General features: G+C 42.3%; 1 protein-coding gene across 1 annotated transcript in view; it reads right to left on the bottom strand.

Moving 5' to 3' along the window:
• Positions 1-179: 179 nt before the first annotated feature.
• Positions 180-23,877, bottom strand: part of LOC132403630 (uncharacterized) — a 108,556-nt gene continuing 84,858 nt past the window's right edge. Inside the window, exons 11-12 of the mRNA XM_059987108.1 lie at positions 22,921-22,999; positions 180-9,433 (exon numbers count right to left, since the gene is read on the bottom strand). Coding sequence (XP_059843091.1) covers positions 9,316-9,433; positions 22,921-22,999 — 197 coding nt within the window. The 3' untranslated portion in view covers positions 180-9,315. The remainder of the gene's footprint in view (positions 9,434-22,920; positions 23,000-23,877) is intronic.

The raw sequence follows: 23,877 nt of genomic DNA, 5'->3' as shown, positions 1-23,877 counted from the left end.
TAAACGAATACAGAGAAAATTTACAAGGATGTTGCTGGGTTATTGCTGCTCTAAGGATGAGATTGTAACACCATGACTACTATCCTGAGTTGGATCATCTTGGTGTCAAGTGGGGACAGAAATGGAAACCCTTACGGTGGGGGGGGGGGGGGGTGTCAATATCTCTTGTGGATTTAACCTGGAGCCAGCAGATCAATGCAGCTATAAAGGCAAGACAGCAACTAGGTTGAGGAGATTTGGTTCATCAGCGAAAGCACTCCAAAATCTCTTCAGATGTATGGTGCAGAGTACGCTGACTGGCTGCATCAGTCAGTGGGGGGCAGTACTGCACAGGATCGAAGCAAGCTGCACAGAGTTGTAAGATTAGTCAGCTTCATTTGTACTATCCTCTGGAGTATTCAAGATACCTTCATTAGCAGTGGAAAGCAGCTTCCATCACCAAGGACCCCTGCCACCCAGGACATGCCCTCTTCTCATTCTTACAATCAGGAAGGAGGGACAGAAGCCTGAAGGCACACACTCAGCGATTCAGCTTCTTCCCTTCAGACATCTAATTTCTGAATGGACATTGAACCTATGAACACTACTCCACTACTTTCTTTTTAATTTCTGTTTTTGCACTACATATCTCAACTATTTAATATACATATATATATTTCAACTTTTTTTCTATATCATGTATTGCATTGTACAGTTGCCACAAAGTTAACAAATTTCATGATATTTGCCATTGATCTTAAACCTGATTTTGATTCTGAAATGAGAAAATTGAGTTAATGGTTCAGCTCCCTTGGAATGCACACGAGTTGGCCATTTTCTTTCCTATAATTTGTCCTGTTCACACTTGTGAATTTGCTTCCCAGACGTTGACCAACAGCTTCCCATCTACTTTAAAAGCAAAGAATGAATTCTCTCCCTAGCAGTGCTGGCAAGCAATTGTGCAGACCTTGCATGTCATTAGTACCATTTTTTTGCAGTGTTAGGCTGGGCAAACTAGGGGGCTGTTTTCTCTGTATCAGTGGAGGCTGAGGGGAGACTTGATAGAAATGTATAAGATTATGAGATTAGTTCAGTGTTAATTTTATTTATTTAGAGATACAGCACAGTAGAGGCCCTTCTGGTCCTTCAAGTTGCACTACCCAGCAACCACAATTTAGCACTAGCCTAATCACAGGGCAGTTTACAATGGAACATCTTTGGACCGTGGGGGTAAACTGGAGGACCCAAGGAAAATCCATGCATTCCACATGGAGGAAGTACAAAGTCCCTACAGAGGATGCCCAGGTTGCACTCTGAAGCTTTGAGCTGAAATAACATCATATTAACCACTACACTACCATGGCAATTACTAGTTTAATTAGTTTGAATAATATCATGGGCCAAAGGGCCTGTTTCTCTGCTGTTTAATCCAGGCAGCATCCTGTTAAATCTCCTGTGTCCTCTCTAAAGCTTCCACATCCTTCCTATAATGTGGTGACCAGAACTGAACACAATACTTCCAAGTGTGGGCCAAGCTGCCACGCTATCTCGTATTGTGTTCTATGTGACCATTTGATCTCGGTTCCACATCTGTAAACCAAAATCATCTTGTCTGAAAACATTTTGCTAATAATGAGTGGTGTGGCTTTGTTTTGGGTAAAATGCTATTTGCAGCAGCCCCACAGGTTTGCATGTTGATCAAAAAGACATTGGTAGTTACATTGCACTGGTATTTATATCTGTTACACTGTCAGCAATGGAATGCTTGATGGTTGCTGATTGGTGTTTTCACACACAGAATTAACTTTATAGCAGCTTAATTCCCACATCAACTTCCCTCAACAACCAATTCTAAGGCAGTTGACCATTTGCTAACTCTTTTATGGGAGCCTGTTTTATGTGATTGCCAAGTTTACAGAAATAACAATGGCTGCAAAGATATTCATTGAACATAAGAACATAAGAGATAGGAGCAGGAGTAGGCCAATCGGCCCCTCAAGCCTGCTCTGCCATTCAACAAGATCATGGCTGGTCCAATCTTAAGTCTAGTTATCACCGAATCCCACAAGGCAACAGGGCACCATGCCGTCCATTTTATTTTATTATTCATCCCGCCCAAACCCATGCGATCAGCCAGGGGAAAAAGAACGATTTGCCAATTGAGGAGAAAAAATCTGGAAAATTCCTCTCCGACCCATCCAGGCTATCAAAAACTGGCCCAGGAGATCACATGGCTGATCTAAACCTAGCCTCATGTCCACTTACCTGCTCGCTCACCGTATCCCTTAATGCCATTTTTATCCAGGAAAATGTCTATCTCCGTTTTGAATTTATTGAGTGTAGTAGCTTCCACAGCTCTCTGGGCCAGTAAATTCCACAGCCCCACTACCCTCTGAGTGAAGAAATTTCTCCTCATCTCAGTCCTGGAACAGCATCCCCTTATCTCAAGATTATGCCCCCTAGTCCTAGTTTCACCCATCATTGGGAACATTCTCCCCGCATGCACCCGATCGAGCCCCTTTACAATCTTATATGTTTCAATAAGATCGCCTCTCATTCTTCGGAACTCCAATGAGTAGAGTCCCAATCTACTCAACCTCTCATCATACATCAACCCACCCATCCCCGGAATTAACCTAGTGAACCTTCTCTGCACTGCCTCGAGAGCCAGTATGTCCTTTCTTAAATATGGACACCAGAACTGCACGCAGTACTCCAGGTGTGGTCTCACCAATACCCGGTACAACTGCAGTAAGACCTCCCTGTTCTTATACTCCATCCCCCTAGCAATAAAAGCCAGCATTCCATTGGCCTTCTTGACCACCTGCTGCACTTGCATACTAACTTTTTGTGTTTCCTGCACCAGGACCCCCAGATCCCTTTGCACAGAAGCACTTTTCAGTTTCTCTCCATTTAGATAATAACTTGCTCTATTATTTTTCCTGCCAAAGTGCAAGACCTCACGCTTGTCAGTATTATATTTCATCTGCCAAATGTCTGCCCAATCACTCAGCCTATCTATGTCCCCCTGCAGGGTTTCAATGTCCTCCGCACTTATTACATTCCCTCCCATCTTTGTGTCATCAGCAAACTTCGATACGTTGCACTTAGTCCCTTTCTCCAGATCATTAACATAGATTGTAATGAGTTGGGGTCCCAACACCGACCCCTGCGGAACACCACTAGTCACCAACTGCCAGTCTAAGAATAAGCCATTTATCCCAACTCTCTGTTTTCTGTTAGAAAGCCAATCCTCCACCCATGCCAGAATATTACCCCCAATCCCACGATTTTCTACTTTAAGTATTAATCTTTGGTGTCGCACCTTGTCAAATGCCTTTTGGAAGTCCAAATACACCACATACACTGGCTCCCCTTTATCTACCCTATATGTTATGTCCTCAAAGAACTCCAACAAATTTGTCAAATATGACTTCCCTTTTGTAAAGCCATGCTGACTTTGACCTATTAAGCTATGTTTATCCAAATGCCCTGTTACTGTTAATTATCGATTCCAACATTTTGCCAACCACAGATGTTAGGCTAACTGGCCTATAATTCCCAGCCTTCTGTCTATTGCCCTTTTTAAATAAAGGAGTTACATTAGCATTTTTCCAATCTGCCGGGACCATTGCCGAGTCCAGCAAGTTTTGAAAAATTATCACCACAATCCCGACCACCACTTCCCTTAAGACCCTAAGATGCAAGCCATCCGGTCCAGGGGATTTATCCACCTTCAGTCCCATTAATTTGTCAAGTACCATTTCCTTGGTGATTTGAATCGTAGTTAGCTTCTTTCCCCCTAGAGCCCCCTGTTTATCCAGTGTTGGGATATTTTGAGTGTCCTCTACTGTAAAAACTGATACAAAATATTTGTTCAGCGTTTCCGCCATCTCCATGTCCCCTACCATTAATTTCCCGGTCTCATCTTCTAGGGGACCAACATTTACTTTAGCCACCCTTTTATGTAACTATAAAAACTCTTACTATCTGCTTTTATGTTTTTCGCCAATTTACTTTCATAATCTATCTTCCCCTTCTTAATCAGTCTTTTTGTTATTTGCTGCTGATCTTTAAAAGCTTCTCGATCTTCAATCTTCCCACTAGATTTAGCTACTTTATATAACTTTCTTTTTAGTCGTATACTTTGCTTTATTTCTTTACTTAGCCATGGATAACTATTTTTTCTTTTACACCCTTTTTTCTTCAGTGGAATATATTTTTCTTGATAGTTGTAAAATAACTCCTTAAATATACACCACTGATCAAGTACCGATCTACCCTTTAATCTATTTTCCCAATCCATCTTAAGCAATTCCGCTCTCATACCATCATAGTCTCCTTTATTTAAGCTCAGTACGCTTGTTTGAGATCCAACCCTTTCATCCTCTAATTGAATATGGAATACAATTTACAATTTTTGGATACAATTTACTCTGGAAAATTTCTCAGATATGATGAGACACCTCAATCTTAAATCTCCCTCAGCATTCAGAAATCTGGAGTTAATTTACAATAATTTTGTCCTGGCACCAACTGACTCCAACTACACCACCCGTAATCAATCTGGTCATTATCTACAATTTGCACTTTCCCCAGGGATCACAGTTCCTCATCTTGGCGTAGGTGACTGTATGAAAATAATAGTCTTGTCCCACATGACTAAGCTCTTCTAAAATGGTGCATGTTATAGTTTGCTAGTGCTTCTTGGGGGGGGTTTAAACTAAATTTGCAGGGGGCGGGGATCCAGAATGAGAGAGAGGATAGCGAGATGAAGAATAAAGGACAGGTGGGGACTACACGGTTCTGGAATATTAATTGTGTAGTAGAGAAAGGAGAGGCGGAACAAGTGATAGGGAGGACACGTACAGGCCTGACAGAACATGGGAGTTAAATGTGCAGAAAAAATAGGTAAATTTAGGAAGGACAACAAAATTCTAGGGGCGTATAGCTCGATGGGAGTTCGGGGAGCTGGGTTAAGCACAATAGGCAGAGATTCAAACAGAGAGAGAAGAAATGGGCTAAAAATTCTATATCTGAATGCACAAAGTGTTAGAAATAAGGCAGGTGAGCTTGAAGCTCAGGTGCAAATGAGTAACTATGATTTTGTTGGGATAACGGAGACATGGCTGCAGGGGGATCAGACCTGGGAAATTAATGTACAAGGGTATAAGTGCTATCGTAGGGACAGAAATGTGGGCAGAGGGGGTGGGGTGGCCCTGTTGGTGAGGAATGAGATTCAGTCCTTTGCAAGGGGGGACATAGGATCAGGAGAAGTGGAGTCTGAGTGGATAGAATTGAGGAACAGTAAGGGCAAAAGGACCCTAATGGGTGTTGTCTACAGGCCACCAAACAGTAGCATGGATATTGGGTGCAAGTTGAATAGGGAGTTAACATTGGCATGTGGCAAAGGTAATGTCGCAGTAGTTATGGGGGATTTCAACATGCAGGTGAACTGGGAGAATCAGGTTGGTGCTGGACCCCAGGATAGGGAGTTTGTAGAGTGCCTAAGTGATGCATTCTTGGAACAGCTTGTACGAGAGCTGACCAGGGACAAGGCTATTCTGGATTTAGTGTTATGTAATGAACAGGATTTGATAAGCAATCTTGAAGGAGCCATTAGGGGGTAGTGACCATAATATGATAAGTTTTTATCTGTAATTTGAGAAGGATAAGGGCAGATCGGAGGTGTCAGTGTTGCACAAATGAGACTATGGAGCCATGAGGGAGGAGCTGGCCAAAGTTAACTGGACGGATATCCTAGCAGAAAAGACTGGAACAGCAATGGCAGGTATTCTTGGGAATAATGCACAAGGTACAAAATCAGTTCATCCCCTGGAAAAGGAAGGATTCAAAAGGGGGAAAGGGGCCACAGTAGTTGACAAAGGAAGTCAGAGATTGCATAGCATTAAAAGAAAGTAACTATAACAGATCTAAGGTGAGTGGGAGGACTGATGATTGGGAAATTTTTAAGGAACAACAGAACTTAACTAAAAAGGCAATACGGGGAGAAAAAAATGAGATACAAACGCAAACTAGCCAGGAATATAAAGAAGGATAGCAAAAGCTTTTTCAGGTATGTGAAGAGAAAGAAGATAGTTAAGAACAATGTTGGGCCCTTGAAGAATGAATTGGGTGAAATTGTTATGGGAAACAGAGAAATGGCAGAAGAATTTAATAAGTACTTTAGATCTGTCTTCACTAAGGAAGACACAAGCAATCTCCCAGATGTATGGATGGGCCAAGGACATAGGGTAACAGAGGAAATGAAACAGATTGACATTAGGAAGGAAACAGTGATGACTAGACTGATGGGACTGAAGGCTGACAAATCCCCAGGTCCAGATGGTTTGCATCCTAGGGTACTAAAGGAGGTGGTCCTGGAAATTGCGGATGCATTGGTAATCATTTTCCAATGTTCCTTAGATTCAGGATCAGTTCCTGAGGATTGGAGAATGGCTAATGTTATCCCACTTTTTAAGAAAGGAGGGAGGGAGAAAACAGAGAACTATCGTCCTGTCAGCCTAACATCAGTAGTGGGGAAGATGCTAGAGTCCATTATTAAAGATGAAATAGTGGCATATCTAGATAGCAGTGATAGGATTGGGCCGAGCCAGCATGGATTTACCGAGGGTAAATCATGCTTGACTAATCTATTGGAGTTTTTCGAGGATGTAACCAGGAAGTTAGACAAGGGAGATCCAGTGGATGTAGTGTACCTCGATTTTTAGAAGGCATTTGATAAGGTCCCACATAGAAGATTAGTGGGTAAAATCAAAGCTCATGGCATTGGGGGGGATGTCATTGACATGGATAGAAAACTGGTTGGCAGATAGAAAGCAAAGGGTAGCGTTGAATGGGTATTTCTCGGAATGGCAGGTGGTGACTAGTGGGGTGCCACAGGGCTCGGTATTGGGACCACAGCTGTTTACGTTTATGTCAACGATTTAGATGAAGGAATTGAGAATAACATCAGCAAATTTGCTGATGATACTAAGCTGGGTGGCAGTGTGAAATGTGATGAGGATGTTAGGAGAATTCAGGGTGACTTGGATAGGCTGAGTGAGTGGGGAAATAATTGGCAGATGACGTTTAATGTGAATAAGTGTGAGGTTATTCACTTTGGGAGTAAGAACAGGAAGGCAGATTATTATCTGAACGGTGTAATGTTAGGTAAGGGAGAAATACAAAGAGATCTAGGAGTCCTTGTTCATCAGTCACTGAAGGTGAATGAGCAAGTGTAGCAGGCAGTGAAGAAGGCTAATGGAATGTTGGCCTTCATTACAAAGGGAATTGAGTACAAGAGCAAGGAAATCCTCTTGCATTTGTACAGGGCCCTGGTGAGACCACACCTGGAGTATTGTGTACAGTTTTGGTCTCCAGGGTTAAGGAAGGATATCCTGGCTGTAGAGGAAGTGCAGCGTAGATTCACGAGGTTCATTCCTGGGATGTCTGGACTGTCTTATGCAGAGAGGTTAGGGAGACTGGGCTTGTACACACTGGAATTAAGGAGATTGAGAGGGGATCTGATGGCAACATATAAGATTATTAAGAGATTGGACAAGATAGAGGCAGGAAATATGTTCCAGATGCTGGGAGAGTCCAGTACCAGAGGGCATGGTTTGAGAATAAGGGGTAGGTCATTTAGGACAGAGTAAAGGAAAAACTTCTTCTCCCAGAGAGTTGTGGGGGTCTGGAATGCACTGCCTCAGAAGGCAGTGGAGGCCAATTCTCTGGATGCTTTCAAGAAAGAGCTAGATAGGTATCTCATGGATAGGGGAATCAAGGGATATGGGGACAAGGCAGGAACCGGGTATTGATAGTAGATGATCAGCCATGATCTCAAAATGGTGGTGCAGGCTTGAAGGGCCAAATGGTCTACTTCTACACCTATTGTCTATAACACTGACTAAAGATTCAAATATATTGCTATCTAATCATAAATAAATATGCAGTTTAATATGTGATCTATTTGTATATACATATATACACACACAAGGAAGTCTTTTTACATTTGCAGGTTAAAAGATTAACTTAATTGACTAATACAGAAAATCCAGGAATTGTGTTTTGCAGAAATTTCATAACCAGCCTGTCACACTTCAAGAACCAAAGTATTACTCCATTCAGAATAAGCTTGATATTAGCACAATACTACTGCAGTCACTTAACTTACAGACCCAATTCACAGTTGCCAGTTTGACGGGGAATTACCAACCAAAGGTGTCACTCTTAATTATGTTTAGAATTAAAAATATTAAACATATTTTTATAAATATGAATGGCCAAACATGACATGGTCTCCCTCAAAACTATATATCTCCCTATCAGAAGAATTGTTCTTTTCCATATTAAACCTGCTAATTACGGCAGGTAAATGAGCCTGCTTGACCTCTCGATCAAAAGATACTGGCTTAGAAATTCTTCACTACAGGGAAAAGTGACAGTTTGGTATTAGTTCTATCAATACACAAGACTCAAAGGTTAAGTACATAAAAAGGCCATTGCGGTGCTGGCTCTGCCACTTGTAATTAGCCATGTCAGAGGGTCTTCAATCTGGAAAAGAATTTTACAGAGCAATTTCCAATTATGTATCTAATTTCACACCAAATGCACAGATGACCTGCAATTAGTGTGAGTTGGTGTTAATAACTGTCAGACATGTGGTGAGCCAAAGGCCTGTTTCCATGCTGTATTTCTTTATGACCTGCCTGTGCTTTGCTGTGGAGATTTTAAATCAAATTCATCTGCGGAGCACTCAACAACTTTGCCCTGTGGGGGAGAATTTCTAGCCCAGAGAAGCGGTCCTTTGAGGAAAGGAAGTATTTCAGATTTTATAACAGTTGTCTTCAAAACCAACAGAGGTGCCAGGCAATGCATCTTGAAAATTAGGTGAAAATACCTAGAGAAAGGTGAAATGCATTTGGATAACATATGCAGAAATATAGAGGTGGATCAGTTTTTATTTCTAATGAATTTAATAGAAATATATAATTATAAACATTTATTTCAAGCTTCCGCTCACCTCTGCCACCAGTTTAATGGAGTTTCAATGGAGAGGTTTTTTTAAAAGAATTCCAAAAATATAATCCAGAGGAATTTCCTGTATCTGTCCCATCCATTAAGTATAAATGAGGAGACGCCAGTCGCTCTGGTCTGTTTCCGTGTTCATTTTCCGTAGCTGAAGGCAGAACAATTGTATAGGCTTAGCAAAGATGAGGCAAAGAAAGATTGCCTAAATCGATAATCTCTGCTTCCTGCTCAGTTCCTGTATCCAATTTTTTTTGTCCAAGCTGCCAACATACATTGTTGAACCATATCATTAGTTCAGGAAAGTCAGGTCTCTCGTGGTGACTGTAAAGGATTAGTTTCATTTGCATTCACCACTGTTGGAACATCAATTGATTCCACCGGTGTCAATTCATACTCAGCAGCCCGCAACCTGGGGCAGGAACTGAAATTTAAAAAAAAACAAAAGAAATATTAGGGAAAAGGTGAGCAAAAGTACTTCTTATAGATCTGAGAAATTAACTGATACTTGCCCCTCCACCTGTCTTTGTATTGTCTGCAAACTTGGCCAGAATCCATCAATTTCTTTGTCCAAATTGTTGACATATAACATGATAAGAAGCGGTCCAAATACCAATCTCTGTGGAACAGCACTTGTCACTGACAGTCAACTAGAATAGGGTCCCCTTATTCTAATGCCTTGCCTCCTGCCAATCAGCCAATGTTCTATTCATTCTAGTACCTTTCCTGTAATACCACAGGCTTTTAACTTGTTAAGTAGCCTCATGTGAGGCACGCTGTCAAAGGCCTTCTTAAAATCCAAGTAAAAAACATGTACTGGCTCTCCTTTGTCTATCCAGCCTGTTATTTCCTCAAAGAACTCCAAAAGATTTCAAGGACGTACAGGATAGGATCAGGGTTAGTGAATTGTAGGCATGCTAAGTTGGCACCAGAAGTGACTTACAGGCTGACCCCAGCACAGTGCTTGCTGATCTGATTTGATGCAAGTGACTCATTTCACTATATGTTTCAATGTACATGTGACAAATAAAATTAATCTTTAATCTGTAAAAATATTGCAGATTTCCCCAAGAACAACTGAGTAGACATTGTCTATTCTCCAGAGTCAGCTTACTTTTTGAAAGCCTATACTGAGGGAGTTTGATAAGAAGAATGATGAGAGAATGTTTCCTTGGATGGAGCACTTGGGAGATACAACTGAACCATGTCTGCATGTTTTTATGCATGGAGTTGATGCTTCATAAATGGCTGATTAGATATTTGCATTAATGAACAGATGTACTTAAGTATCTCCTAAAGTTGACCACTGAGTGCATTTCTCAATAGTTCAAGTTCAAACTACATTTATTATTAATGTATAAATTATACATCCTTGAGATTCAACTGCTTACAGGCAGCCATAAAGCAAGAAACCCAAAAAAAACCCAATTTTTAAAAAGCTAATGTGCTGAGAGAGAAAAAAAAACACAAATCATGTAAACAATAAAAGGAAGCAACAGCATTCAGAACCAAATTGAGTCCATAGACCCCGAATCCCTTGAGCAGACACAGTAGGCCCAAAGCCTCAGTCTCAGTTCATCATGTAGCCGAGGAAATCACAACAAAGCTTGCAGACATTAAGTGTGTTGCAGCTCAAGCAGTTTCATGTCCTCAACACCACAGAGAGAGGAATAAACGTTACAGAAGGGCAAGCAGAATCGGCTGGATCCTCGCCTGTGGTCCTGACACCCTGCTTTATTAATCTATCTGGACCAAAGTCTTAAATCGTCCAAACACCAGGTTGTGTGTCACATGAAACATCATAAAAGCTTGGAAGGGGAAAAATAAATTCAAGTTTCCTTACAGACAGAGCTGTTTTGACCAAACATACCACTGAATTACTTGTTTTTTTTATGTTAAAAGTCTTAAACAATCAAATATTATCTTGGCTTGAGTCATTTTATCCTTGTCTGATTTACTGTGCATGATCCTCCTTGTGGTATGTCTGAGCCTTAAGCCAGGTTTTATTTATGCAAGAGGGATACTATCTGTCAGCATTGCTCTTTCCTCTTACTCTTCAGGACAAAAATAATCCAATTTGGCACAATATGTCTAAGAGACAACAAAACATAGCAAACTCTGTGAACTGTACGCCTTAAATTTTCCAGGCTCTCTGCTTTGCAAGCTTGGCACTACCAATATCAGTAAACCTGACTGTGAGAGAGATAAATCCAAGAGGCTGCCAATAGATTTGGCTCTGTTTAATACCACTGTGTTGCCTTTATGGCATTTGTTTAGTTTATAATATTTTCGCTTTAGTAATTCGTTTGTTAGCATTTTCTAGTTAAAGTTAAGATTGTTTAAAGTAAATTCGTTGTCTGTGATATATCGCGGCATGCGATGACGTCACACCCGGTTTCGCCGCGTCTTGTGGGAAAATACCGGTTTGGAGAAACGGAAAGGAGGGGGCTCACATGTGCAGGATCAGCGAAAGAAAAGTTTTCTTTCTATGCACTAGAAATATCAGTGAAGCAACACCATAAGTTCATGAGATAATCGATGTGTTGAATTAAAAATGTTAACGCTGATTCTGTTAAAAGTAATGACGGTTGATAAGGTTTATGTTTTCGTTAGTTAAAGAGTTGTGGAGAGTTTGTGTTGAAGTGTATTTAAAGCAGTCAATGGCATAGGTAGATTCTGACTGTATGCTGCACTTTAATGTAATGTAGTTGTAGTTTTACTTTTGCAAGTATTTACGATGTAAATGTGATATCAAGAAGGAAACAAATACTGTATACATTTTGTATTGTTTTATCAACAGTTTTCACCATACGTTAATGTGGAAGAGTGAACAGTAAACGGTTAATCTTACTGCGATCCTGTTTTCATTGACTACGGTTTACCTCAGTGTTTAGTTCAGAGTTCTTTTACACCGGAGCGAGAACACTACAGTGAAAAGGCGGCATTATCAGGTGTTTCAAGTGCTGCAATGACAACTCAATCCAGCATCAAGTCATTGCCATCCAGCGACAGGGGCAGTAGGGCATCATCAAGTAAGGCTGCCCATGCAAGAGCTAAGGCAGAAGCCGCCAAGGTGCAAGCATTCTAAGCCGAACAAGAAGCAAAATTGAAAATGGAAGCGGCTGCCAGAGAAGCCAAAAACTGGAAGGAAGCGGCTGCCAGAGAAGCCGAAAACCAGTTGGAAAGGGTAAGGATAGCGTCAGAGTTAGAAGTGCTGACACTACACCGAGAAGCAGAAGCTGCCAGGGTGGAAGCAGAGTTAATAGAAAATGCTGAAGAAATGTATGATCTGGTTGACGTAAAATCTACTTCAGAAAAGATCAGATTGGAACACACAAGCGACTATGTCCAATCTCAAATAGACCTGAAGATTCGTTCTTCCTCTCCATACTTATATGCTAATGCCCCATTTCATGAGGAGCCTCAGAGAGGCCCAATTGCATCACATCCATCCGAGGAAGACAATTTACCCTTGCAACTCCGCAATGAATTCCAGAATGAAAGGGCTGATGACAAATACTTCTCGACACCAAACTTACCAGATTTGGCGAGAAGAGAGGCAAAGGCTGAATTCAGAACACCAAATTCCATAACAGAGGTACGCCCTCAGTCATATACCGCCGACATATTCCCCCAGGCCGCATGCCACTTGCAGTTGAACCCATGGCACGGTATTTAGCACGATGAGATCTCATCACTTCAAGACTATACCAGTTTGACGATAAACCTAAAAATTACCGTGCATGGTACTCCACATTCGCCAACGCTATCCACGGAGTCCAGTTCGGAGCAACCCAAGAGTTGGATCTCATGGTGAAATGGCTGGGAAAAGAATCATGCGAACAGGTGAGCCGCATACGTTCAGTGTACATCAACAACCCCAAGCTAGCCTTACGCAAAGCATGGGAGAGACTTCGGGAGGGCTATGCGGCCCCCGAAATTATTGAAGTGGCACTATACCGACGTCTGGGAAATTTTCCTAAGGTGTCAGCCAAGGATCACACTAAGTTAAGAGAGCTCGGAGATTTATTCATGAAGATTCAAGGCACCAAAGTAGATGGCTACTCAACTGGTCTATTATACCTAGATATTCCATACGGGATTAGACAAATCATGGACAAACTCATTTGGGCTGCAGGAAAGGTGGGTGTCCATTGGCGCAGAGTACAAGGAAGAGAACAATGGTCAATTTCCTCCCTTCGAGTATTTCACTAGGTTTGTGTGCAAGGAGGCGAAGAAGCGAAACGACCCTAGCCTCATGGGTCCAGGAAGCAGTACAATTTACACCAAGCCAGATAAATCTACTTCGAATAATTTCAACATCAATAAACCTGTCTCAGTGCTTAAGACTGAAGCCTTTACAACTAACAACGACCCTAGCAAGTATTGTCCATTGCATAACAAACCCCACCCCCTCAAAAAATGCAGAACGTTTAGGGAAAAACCCCTTGAGAGGATGGCCCTTCTCAAGGAGAAAAAAATGTTTTAAATGAGGGCAGAGTATTGTCTGAACGGTGTCGAGTTAGGTAAGGGAGAAATGCAAAGACACCTAGGAGTCCTAGTTCACCAGTCAATGAAGGTGAATGAGCAAGTGCAACAGGCAGTGAAGAGGGCAAATGGAATGTTGGCCTTTGTTACAAGGGGAATTGAATACAAGAGCAAGGATGTTCTTTTGCATTTGTACAGGGCCCTGGTGAGACCACACCTGGAATATTGTGTACAGTTTTGGTCTCCAGGTTTAAGGAAGGACATTCTGGCAATTGAGGAAGTGCAGCGTAGATTCACTAGGTTGATTCCTGGGATGGCAGGGCTGTCTTATGCAGAGAGATTGGGCTTGTACACGCTGGAATTGAGGAGATTGAGAGGGGATCTGATTGAAACGTTTAAGATAATTAAAGGATTTGATAGGATTGAGGCAGGAAATATGTTCCAGATGTTGGGAGAGTCCAGTACCAGAGGGCATGGATTGAGAATAAGAGGTCAGTTATTTAAAACAGAGTTGAGGAAGAGCTTCTTCTCCCAGAGAGTTGTGGAGGTGTGGAATGCACTGCCTCGGAAGACGGTGGAGGCCAATTCTCTGGATGCTTTCAAGAAGGAGCTGGATAGATATCTGATGGATGGGGGAATCAAGGGATATGGGGACAAGGCAGGGACTGGGTATTGATAGTGAATGATCAGCCATGATCTCAGAATGGCGGTGCAGACTCAAGGGGCCGAATGGTCTACTTCTGCACCTATTGTCTATTGTCTATTGTCTAAATGCTATTCCTCTACCTCTCACCTTGCTAGAGAGTGTACAATCGCCGTGAAGTGCCCAGAATGTAATAGCACTAATCACAATAGGGCCATGCATCCCAGCCCGTTACCACAAACCGACAAAGCTCCTTCACCCCCACAACAGGATGGCGGGGAGGGAGAGGCTCACTCCAGGACAACTGTTGTCAGCTCGAGCTGCACAGAAGTTTGCGGTCAAGCTCAGTCAAGCCATTCTTGTTCAAAGATCTGCCTCACTAAGGTGTACCCTAAGGGAGCCAAAGACAAGGCCATCAAAGCCTACATAATTCTGGACGATCAGAGCAATCACTCACTAGTCAGTCCAGAGTTCTTCGACTTGTTCAACATTGAGAGTAATCAGTTCCCATACTACTTTAGAACTTGCTCAGGCAGCGTGGAAACTTATGGAAGGAAGGCAGAGGGCTTCCAGCTCGAGTCCCTGGATGGTAAAGTCGTCATCTGTCTCCCTCCACTCTTAGAGTGCAATGAAATTTTGAAGAACCGCACTGAGATCCCGACGCCAAGTGCAGTGCTACACCAGCCACATCTCCACCACATTGCCAAACACATCCCAGAACTGGATCCAAAAGCAGAAATACTCCTGCTATTAGGAAGGGATGTTCTCCGGGTGCACAAGGTTAGGCAGCAGGTCAATGGACCACACGACGCCCCCTTTGCGCAACGCCTGGATGTGGGCTGGGTGGTGATAGGAGAGGTGTGTCTTGGCAATGTACACAAACCAACAGTTAACACACTCAAGACCAATGTGCTAGAGAGTGGCCGCCATTCAATTTTTCAACCCCGCACAAGTTTCATGTGTAACAAGGAAGCACAACAAGGCTTTAACAAATGTAAAGTAACTGACAAGATGCTGGGTCAGTCAGTCTTTGCTCAAACTGAGCATGATAATAAACTTGCTCCATCAGCTCAAGACGCCATTTTCTTAAAAATAATGGACACCAATGCCTTCAGAGATGAAGCAAATAATTGGGTCACCCCACTACCTTAAGGAGGGGGCTCACATATGCAGGATCAGTGCAAGAAAAGTTTTCTTTCTACGCACTAGAAACATCAGTGAAGCAACGCCGTAAGTTCATGAGATAATCGATGTGTTGAATTAAAACTGTTAACGCTGATTCTGTTAAAAGTAATGACGGTTGATAAGGTTTATGTTTTCATTAGTTAAAGAGTTGCAGATAGTTTGTGTTGAAGTGTATTTAAAGCAGTCAATGGCGCAGGTAGATTCTGACTGTATGCTGCACTTTAATGTAATGTAGTTGTAGTTTTACTTTTGCAAGTATTTACGGTGTAAATGTGATATCAAGAAGGAAACAAATACTGTATACATTTTGTATTGTTTTATCAACAGTTTTCACCATATGTGGAAGAGTGAACAGTAAACAGTTAATCTTACTGCGATCCTGTTTTCATTGACTATGGTTTACCTCGGTGTTTAGTTCAGAGTTCTCTTACACCTGAGCGAGAACACTACAACCAGTGAGATGCTGGTTCAGACACAGCAGCTTCTACAGGGTCAACTCAAGGTATTATTGTCCTTTAAGTTTTTTTTATGATTGCAAGACCCCGCTGGACATTAAGAACTTAAAATACTGCAGGTCTACTTGAGCAGTGAGTTGCTTATTGGTGGAGAAAATGAAGGAACTACACTTGGTGTGGACCATGATGCTGCGAAAGAGAGGCATCAATGCACAAAGGAGATGTGCAGTCTAACAGTGAATGATCGTCTCAGTCGTATTTCTTGTGACTGCAAGATCCTCTTGGGCAGTAGTGATGTGGAATGCTGCAAGTCCGGTTCATTGGTTTATTGGTGAATGATGGAAACGGACATTGGGGGAGCTGCGTGGCACAGAATAGGCCTTGAGCTGCGGTGTCGACTGCTTGCAGATACCCTGGGTTAGATGTCGGAGTCCAGCACTCCACCAGTATGGTGTGGTGTCCATGTTGGAGTTGGTGATGCTCTGTACTGTTCGCTTGGTAGACAGCAATCTGTACCGAGTTTGATTGTAGACTACTGTAACATTCACACACCTGGGGACTTGGATTATATATTTTTGTGAATGACTATTTTACTGCTATCTTGTATGTGCCTCGTGCTGTGTGTGACTGCTGGTACTGTGCCTTGCACCTTGGTCTCAGTGTAACGCTGTTTGCTTTGACTGTATTCATGGTTATTCATGTATGGTGAACAATTAAATTTGAATTTAAACGTGAACTACCAGCAATCAAAAATGAAAAAGATCATTTACATTCCTTTTACACACCTCCTCTCACTCTGCACGGCACCATAATACATACACACTGTGGATTACTGTCCAACTGCCTTCTGGTGATTTTCCCTCCTCTTGTGAATGAAGCCTTAACCTTCATGTCAACACACATGCAATTCAACAACACACCAGAAGAGATATTATATAGCAAGTTAGGTAGAAAACTGAAAAGCAGGACTTCCAGGGTAGTAATCCCTGGATTGCTGCCAGTGAGGGTACGAAGAGGAAAATTTGGCAGGTGAATCTGTGGCTGAGGAACTGGTGCAGGGGGCAGGATTTCAGATTTCTGGATCATTGGGATCTCTTCTGGGGAAGCTGTGACCTGTTCAAAAGGATGGGTTACACTTGAACCGAAGGGGGATCAATACCCTTGTGGGCAGGTTTGGTGGAGCTGATGGGGAAGGTTTAAACTAATTTGGCAGGACAATAGGAACCAGAGTAGAGAGGGCTGAGGGTGGAACAATTGGTAAATGACTAGATGCAGTGTGCTGTGAGAAAAGACACACATCCTGGTAGTCAGTGAGATGAGTTGAAGTGCAACATGCAGGCAAAATCAAAAAGTGTGATGAATACATGACTTGAGGTGTTATATTTGAATGCACATGGTTTATGGAATAAGGTAGACGATCTTGCGGCGCAGTTAGAAATTGGTAGGTATGACATTGTGGGCATCACTGAGTCATGGCTGAAAGAAGATCATACTTGGGAGCTTAATGTCCAAGGGTAAACATTGTATCAATAGGATAGGCAGGGTAGGCTGAGGAGATGGGATGACTCTGTTGGTAAAAGATGAAAATCTGACATGGAATCAGAAGATGAAGAATCTTCGTGGATAGAGTTAAGAAACTGCAAGGGTAAAAAGACCCAGATGGGAGTTATATAGAGGCCTCTGGCTAGTGCAAGGATGTGGGATACAAATTGCACAAGGAGATAGAAAATGCATGTAATACGGGCAATGTTACAATAGTGTTGCGGGGTTTTAATAAGCATGTAATTTGGGAAAATTAGGTTGGTGCTGGATCCCGAGAGAGGAAGTTTGTAGAATAGCTATGAGCAGCTTGTGACTGAGCCCATGAGGGGAAAGGCAACTCTGAATGGGGTGTTATGTAATAACCTATATTTGATTAGGGAGCTTAAGGTAAATCGCGTTCCCAGCCTTTTTTATGTCATGGACCAGTACCATTAAGCAGGGGATCTGTGGGCCCCAGATTGGGAACCCCTGACTGATAAAGGAACCTTTAAGGAAGCAGTGATCATACTGTGATAGAATTCACCTTGCAGTTTCAGAAGGAGAAGATAAAGCCAGATGTTTCAGTATTACAGTGGAAGAAAGAGAAATAAAGAGGCATGAGAGCTAAACTGGCTAAAGTTGATTAAAAGGATACACTAGCAGGGATGGTATCAGACAGTAATGGCTGGAGTTTCTGGGCACAGGGTAGATACATCCCAAAGATGGAGAAGTATTTTAAAGGGAAGATGAGGCGATCGTGGCTGACAAGGGAAGTCAAGGACAGCATAAAAGGAAAAGAGAGGGCATATAGTATAGCTAAAATTAGTTTGAAGTTAGAGGACTGGAAAGCTTTGCAAAACCAATGGAAGACAATGAAAAAGGCTATAAGGAGAGAAAAGATGAAATATGAAGGTAAGCTAACCAATAACATAAAAGAGGATCCTTAAAAGGTTTTTTTTCAGGTATAAAAGAGAGGTGAGAGTGGATATCAGCCTGCTGGAAAATGACGCTGGTCAGGTATTAATGGGGGATAAAAAACTTAAGAAGTATTTTGCATCAGTCTTCACTGTGGAAGACACTAACAGTATGCCAGAAATTCAAGAGTTGGGGACAGAAGCGAGTGTAGTTGCTATTAACAAGGAGAAGGTACTTGGGAAGCTAAAACGCCTGTAAGTTAGATGAGTCACCTGGACCACATGGACTACACCCCAGGGTTCTGAAAGAGGAAACTGAACAGATTATGCAGGCATTAAAAATTACCTTTCAAGTATTAAGAGATTCTGGAATGGTTCAAGAAGACTGGAAAATTGCAAATGTCACACCACTCTTTAAGAAGGTGGGAGGGGAGGCATAAGAAAGGAAATTATAGGTCTATTAGCTTGACTTTGGTGGTTGGGAAAATGTTGGAGTCGATTAGTAAGGATAAGGTTTTGGGGTACTTGGAGGCAATGGTAAAGTAGGCCATAGTCAGAATGATTTCCTTAAAGGGATACCTTACCTGGCAAATCTGTTCAAATGCTTTGAGGAAATAACAGGCAGAGTATACAAAGGAGAGTCTGTGGATGTTGCTTACTTGGATTTTCAGAAGACCTTTGACAAGGTGCCATTCAGAAGGCTGCTTAACAAGATAAAAGCCCAAGATATTACAGGAAAGGCACCTGTATGGATAGAAATTTGGCTGATTGGCAGGAAGCAAAGATGGGAAATAAAGGGGTTTTTTTCAGGTTAGCTGCCAGTGATTAATGGTGATCTGCAAGGGTGTTGGGACTGCTTCTTTTCACGTCATATGTCAATGATTTGGATGATGGTATTGATGGCTTTGTGACCAAGTTTGCAGATGATGCAAAAACAGGTGGAGGGGCAGGTAGTGTAGAAGAAGTGGGGAGCCTGCAGAAGGAGAATGGGAGATTAGGAGAATGGAAAAGAAGGGGCAGGATGGTATATAGAGTAAGGTAAGGATGTGTAAGATCATGCACTTTGTTAGAAGGAATAAAGGCATTAACTATTTGCTAAATGGGGAGAAAATTCAAAAACTCAGAGGACAAAGGGACTTGAGAGTCCTTGTGCAGTACTCCCTGAAGGTTGACTTGCAGGTTGAGTCAGTAGTGAGGAAAGACATGCAACAAAAACATAGAAAACCTACAGCCCTGTGGTCCACAAAGCTGTGCCGAATAGGTCCATCTTAGAAATTACCCCAGCTTACACTGTTTTCCTAAGCTCCATGTACCTGTCCAGGAGTCTCTTAAAAGACCCTATTGTACCTGCCTCCACCACCTGATATTTCTCCTGTACCTACTTGCAAGCACCTTAAATCTGCCCTCTTGTGCTATCCATTACAGCCCTGGGAAATAGCTTCTGACTATCCACATGATCAATGCCTCGCATCATCTTATACACCTCTATCAGGTCAACTCTCATCTTCCGTCACTCCAAGGAGAAAAGGCTGAGTTCTCTCAACCTATTCTCATAAGGCATGCTCCCAAATCCAGGCAATATCCTTGTATATCTCCTCTGCACCCTTTCTATGGTTTCCACATCCTTCCTGTAGCGAAGAAGCCAGAACTGAGCACAGTACTCCAAGTGGTGTCTGACCAGGTTCTTATACAGCTGTAACATTATCTCATGGCTCCTAAACTCAATCCCATGACTGGTGAAGGCCAATACACCGTATGCCTTCTTAACCACAGAGTCAACCTGCACAGTGTCCTATGGACTTGAACCCCAAGATCTCTCTGATCCACCACACTGCCAGGAGTCTTCCCATTAGTACTATATTCTGCCATCATATTTGACCTACCAAAATGAACCACTTCACACTTATCTGGGTTGAACTCCATCTGCCACTCCTCAGACCAGTTTTGCATCCTATCAATGTCCTACTGTAACCTCTGACAGCCCTCCACACTATCCACAACACCCCCAATCTTTGTGTCATCAATAAATTTACTAAATCATCTCTCCACTTCCTCATCCAGGTCATTTATAAAAATCAGGAAGTGTAAGAGTCCCAGAACAGATCCCTGAAGCACACCCTGGTTGCCAAACTCCATGCAGAAAATGACCCGTCTACAACCACTCTTTGTGGGCAAGCCAGTTCTATATCTACAAAGCAATGTCCCCTTGGATCCCATGCCTTACTTTCTCAATAAGCCTTGCATGGGGTACTTTATCAAATGCCTTGCTGAAATCCATATACACTATATCTACTGCTCTACCTTCATCAATGTGTTTAGTCACATCCTCAAAAAATTCAGTCAGGCTTGTAAGGCACAACCAGCTTTGACAAAGCTATGCTGACTATTGCTAATTATATTATGCCTCTCCAAATGTTCATAAATCCTGCCTCCCAGGATCTTTTCCATCAACTTACCAACCACTGAAGTAAGACTCACTGGTCTATAATTTCCTGGGCTATCTCTACTCCCTTTCTTGAATAAGGGAACAACATCCGCAACCCTCCAATCCTCTGGAACCTCTCCCATCCCCACTGCTGATGCAAAGCTCAGCAATCTCCCCTCTTGCCTCCTACAGTAGCCTGGCGTACATCTCGTCTGGTCCCTGTGACTTATCCAACTTGATGATTTCCAAAAGCTCCAGGACATCTTCTTTCTTAATATCTACATGTTCAAGCTTTACAGTCCGCTGTAAGTCATCCCTGCAATCACCAAGATCCTTTTCTGTAGTGAATACTGAAGCGAAGTATTCATTAAGTACTGCTGCTGTCTCCTCCAGTTCCATACACACTTTTCCACTGTCACACTTGATTGGTCATATTCTCTCACATCTTATCCTCTTGTTCTTCACACACTTGTAGAATGCAATGGGGTTTTCCTTAATCCTGTCGGCCAAGGCCTTCTCATGGCCCCTTCTGGCTCTCCTAATTTCTTTCTGAAGCTCCTTTCTGCTAGTCTTACATGCTAGCCAAATGTTAGCATTCATTTCAAGGGGACTATAAGAGGAAGGATGTAATGCTGAGGCTTTTATAAGGTGCTGGCAAGGCTTCACTTGGAGTATTGTGAGCAGTTTTGGGCCCCTTATTTAAGAAAGGATGTGCTGAAATTGGAGTGTTCAAAGGAGGTTCATGAGAATGATTCTGAGAATGGAAGGGTTAGCATACAAGGAACATTTGATGGCTCTAGGCCTGTACCTGCTGGATTTTAAAAGAATGAGGTGAGGATCTCATTGAAATCTATTGAATATTAAATAGCCTCAATAGAGTGGATATTGAGAGGATGTTTTCTATAGTAGGTGAGTATAAGACCAGAGGGCAAGGCCTCAGAATAGAGGGACGCCCATTTAGAACAGAGATGAGGAGTAAATTCTTTAGCCAGAGAACAGTGAATCTGTGGAATTTATTGCCACAGATGGCTGTGTGGGCTAAGTCATATTTAAAGCGAAACTGACAGGTTCTTGATTAATCAAGACATCAAAAGTTACATGGAGAAGTCAGAAGAATGTAGTTGAGAGGGATAATTAATCAGCCATAAGGGTCAATGGGCCAGGTGGCCTAATTCTGCACCTCTCTCTTATGGTCTAAAAGTGCTGGGAAACTCGGCAAGTCAGGCAACATCCATGGATGGAAATGAACAGTCGACGTTTTGGGTTTAGACCCCTTCATCAAGTCCGAAAATGAAAGGATCAGAAGCCAGAACAAGAAGGAGTGGGTGAAGAGCAGAAGAACCTATTGAGTCCTCCCTCACTAGGAAAGATTTCTGTGGCCGACAACATGACCTCCAGGAGAATAAAAGCTTAATGCTGTATCACACTGATAACCCATGTAGTCATAGGGGAAACATGCAAACTCCGCACAGACAGCATTGGAAGTCAAGATGGAACCTAAGTCTCTGCCTCTGCGATGCAGTGGCTCTCTACATGTGATCCCACCCTGGTAAGACAATGCTTCACAAAGTTTACCCCAGACATTGCCCAATAGAAGCAATTCACCCCCTTCCCAAGGATAATTAGTAGTAGACAGTAAATATTGGCTTTGCCATTAAGGCCCATAATAGGGAGGGATTTCCAGTGCTATAAAGCAGTTAGTATAACGGTTTACAGTGCCAGTGATTGGAAGACCAGGGTTCCAATCCCACTGCTGTCTGTAAGGAATTTGTATGGCTAGCCCAGAGTCAATGTGGATTTCCTCCCATATTTTCCAAAAAGAAATAGGGGTTAGTGTTAGTGTGATGTGGGCATGCTATGTAGGCACTGAAAGCTTGGCGACACCTGTGAACTGCCCCCTGATTGCCTTCAGGCTTTGTTGGTCATTGACGCAAAAACAGCGTTTTTCACTGTAAATTTTGATGTTTCCGCATACATGTGACAAATAAAACTCATCTTTAAATCTACAAGAATTGAGACACAAATCATCCATTATCTAACAATAATAGAGCAGACATCTTTCCTCAATTTGCTCTGGGCCATAGCTGTTATAAATTGGCCATACTTGAAGTGGGGGTGGGAGTGAAATGAAATGTCTCCCAGTCACTGCTCAATGGGACAGTTCCCCACTCAGATCCGCAGCAAAACTGGCCACGGTTGTAGAGAAGAATTCAGTGCTGCAGCTTGGGTGGTATTATTGGCATAGTTGCAATAAGAAACTAAAATTCAACTATTACTCACATTCTGTTTTTGCAAACCAATAGCCAAACGAAGAACAGAATAACCAGGAAAATGACAAACAAGCTGCCTGTGCTGGTCCCTTGGATTGAAAGGAAAAGAAACCAGTGATTACAAATCGGAAAGCATTCAGGGATCATAGTAGTGTGATCACTCGAACTGAGTACCAAGTTCTGGTGCAGTGTGGGCAAGAGTAAGTTGTGGCTGTGCTTAGTGGTTGGGTCTTTTGATCAGATGCTGGCTTTCTCAACAATTATCATACCATAGAAGTCTACTTGATTAACTGCAGTTCAGGAATTATGGAGTTCAGCAGAAATATCAACAGTTATAAAAAGCAAATGGACTAACTGGTTAGGTTCACTTGGATTTGAAAATAAAATTTTGGGCCATTATAATACTCAAGAAACACTGCTACAATATAAGACTGCAGAGTGTGAAGCTTCACAGTGAAAGATCAGAGTTATAGAGGGATACAACATGGAAACAGTTTTTTTGGTCCATCAAGAGCACACTGACCCATATGGTTACAAACAACCAAAAGACCCACCCACTAACCACAGCCAACACTTACTCTTGCCCAGAATATGTGGATCCCACATCAGCCTCTACAACCACTTGAGGACACGCCAATAGACAACCCATTAAGAGAACATCATACTCGACTCGAGTGATCACACCACTACTACTCGTTTTTTACACAAATCCAACCATAACCATCATACTCCCTACCTTCCCATCAATTTACCCCAGTTTCTACCACCCAAGTACAAACTAGGGGCAACTTACAGTGACTAATTGAACTGCCAACACACATAATTTTGGGGATGTGGGAGGGAACTGGAACTGAGTGAGACCAATATGGTTACAGTGAGTCATATATAATAAATTTGATGAAGGGTCTCAGCCTGAAATGGTGACTGTTTATTCTTTTTCATAGATACTGTCTGTTCTGCTGAGTTC

This window comes from Hypanus sabinus, chromosome 13, assembly GCF_030144855.1.
Source record: "Hypanus sabinus isolate sHypSab1 chromosome 13, sHypSab1.hap1, whole genome shotgun sequence".
NCBI classification, from domain to species: domain Eukaryota; kingdom Metazoa; phylum Chordata; class Chondrichthyes; order Myliobatiformes; family Dasyatidae; genus Hypanus; species Hypanus sabinus.
Note: the sequence above shows the minus strand (reverse complement) of the source record. Positions and strands in the feature narration are given on the sequence as shown.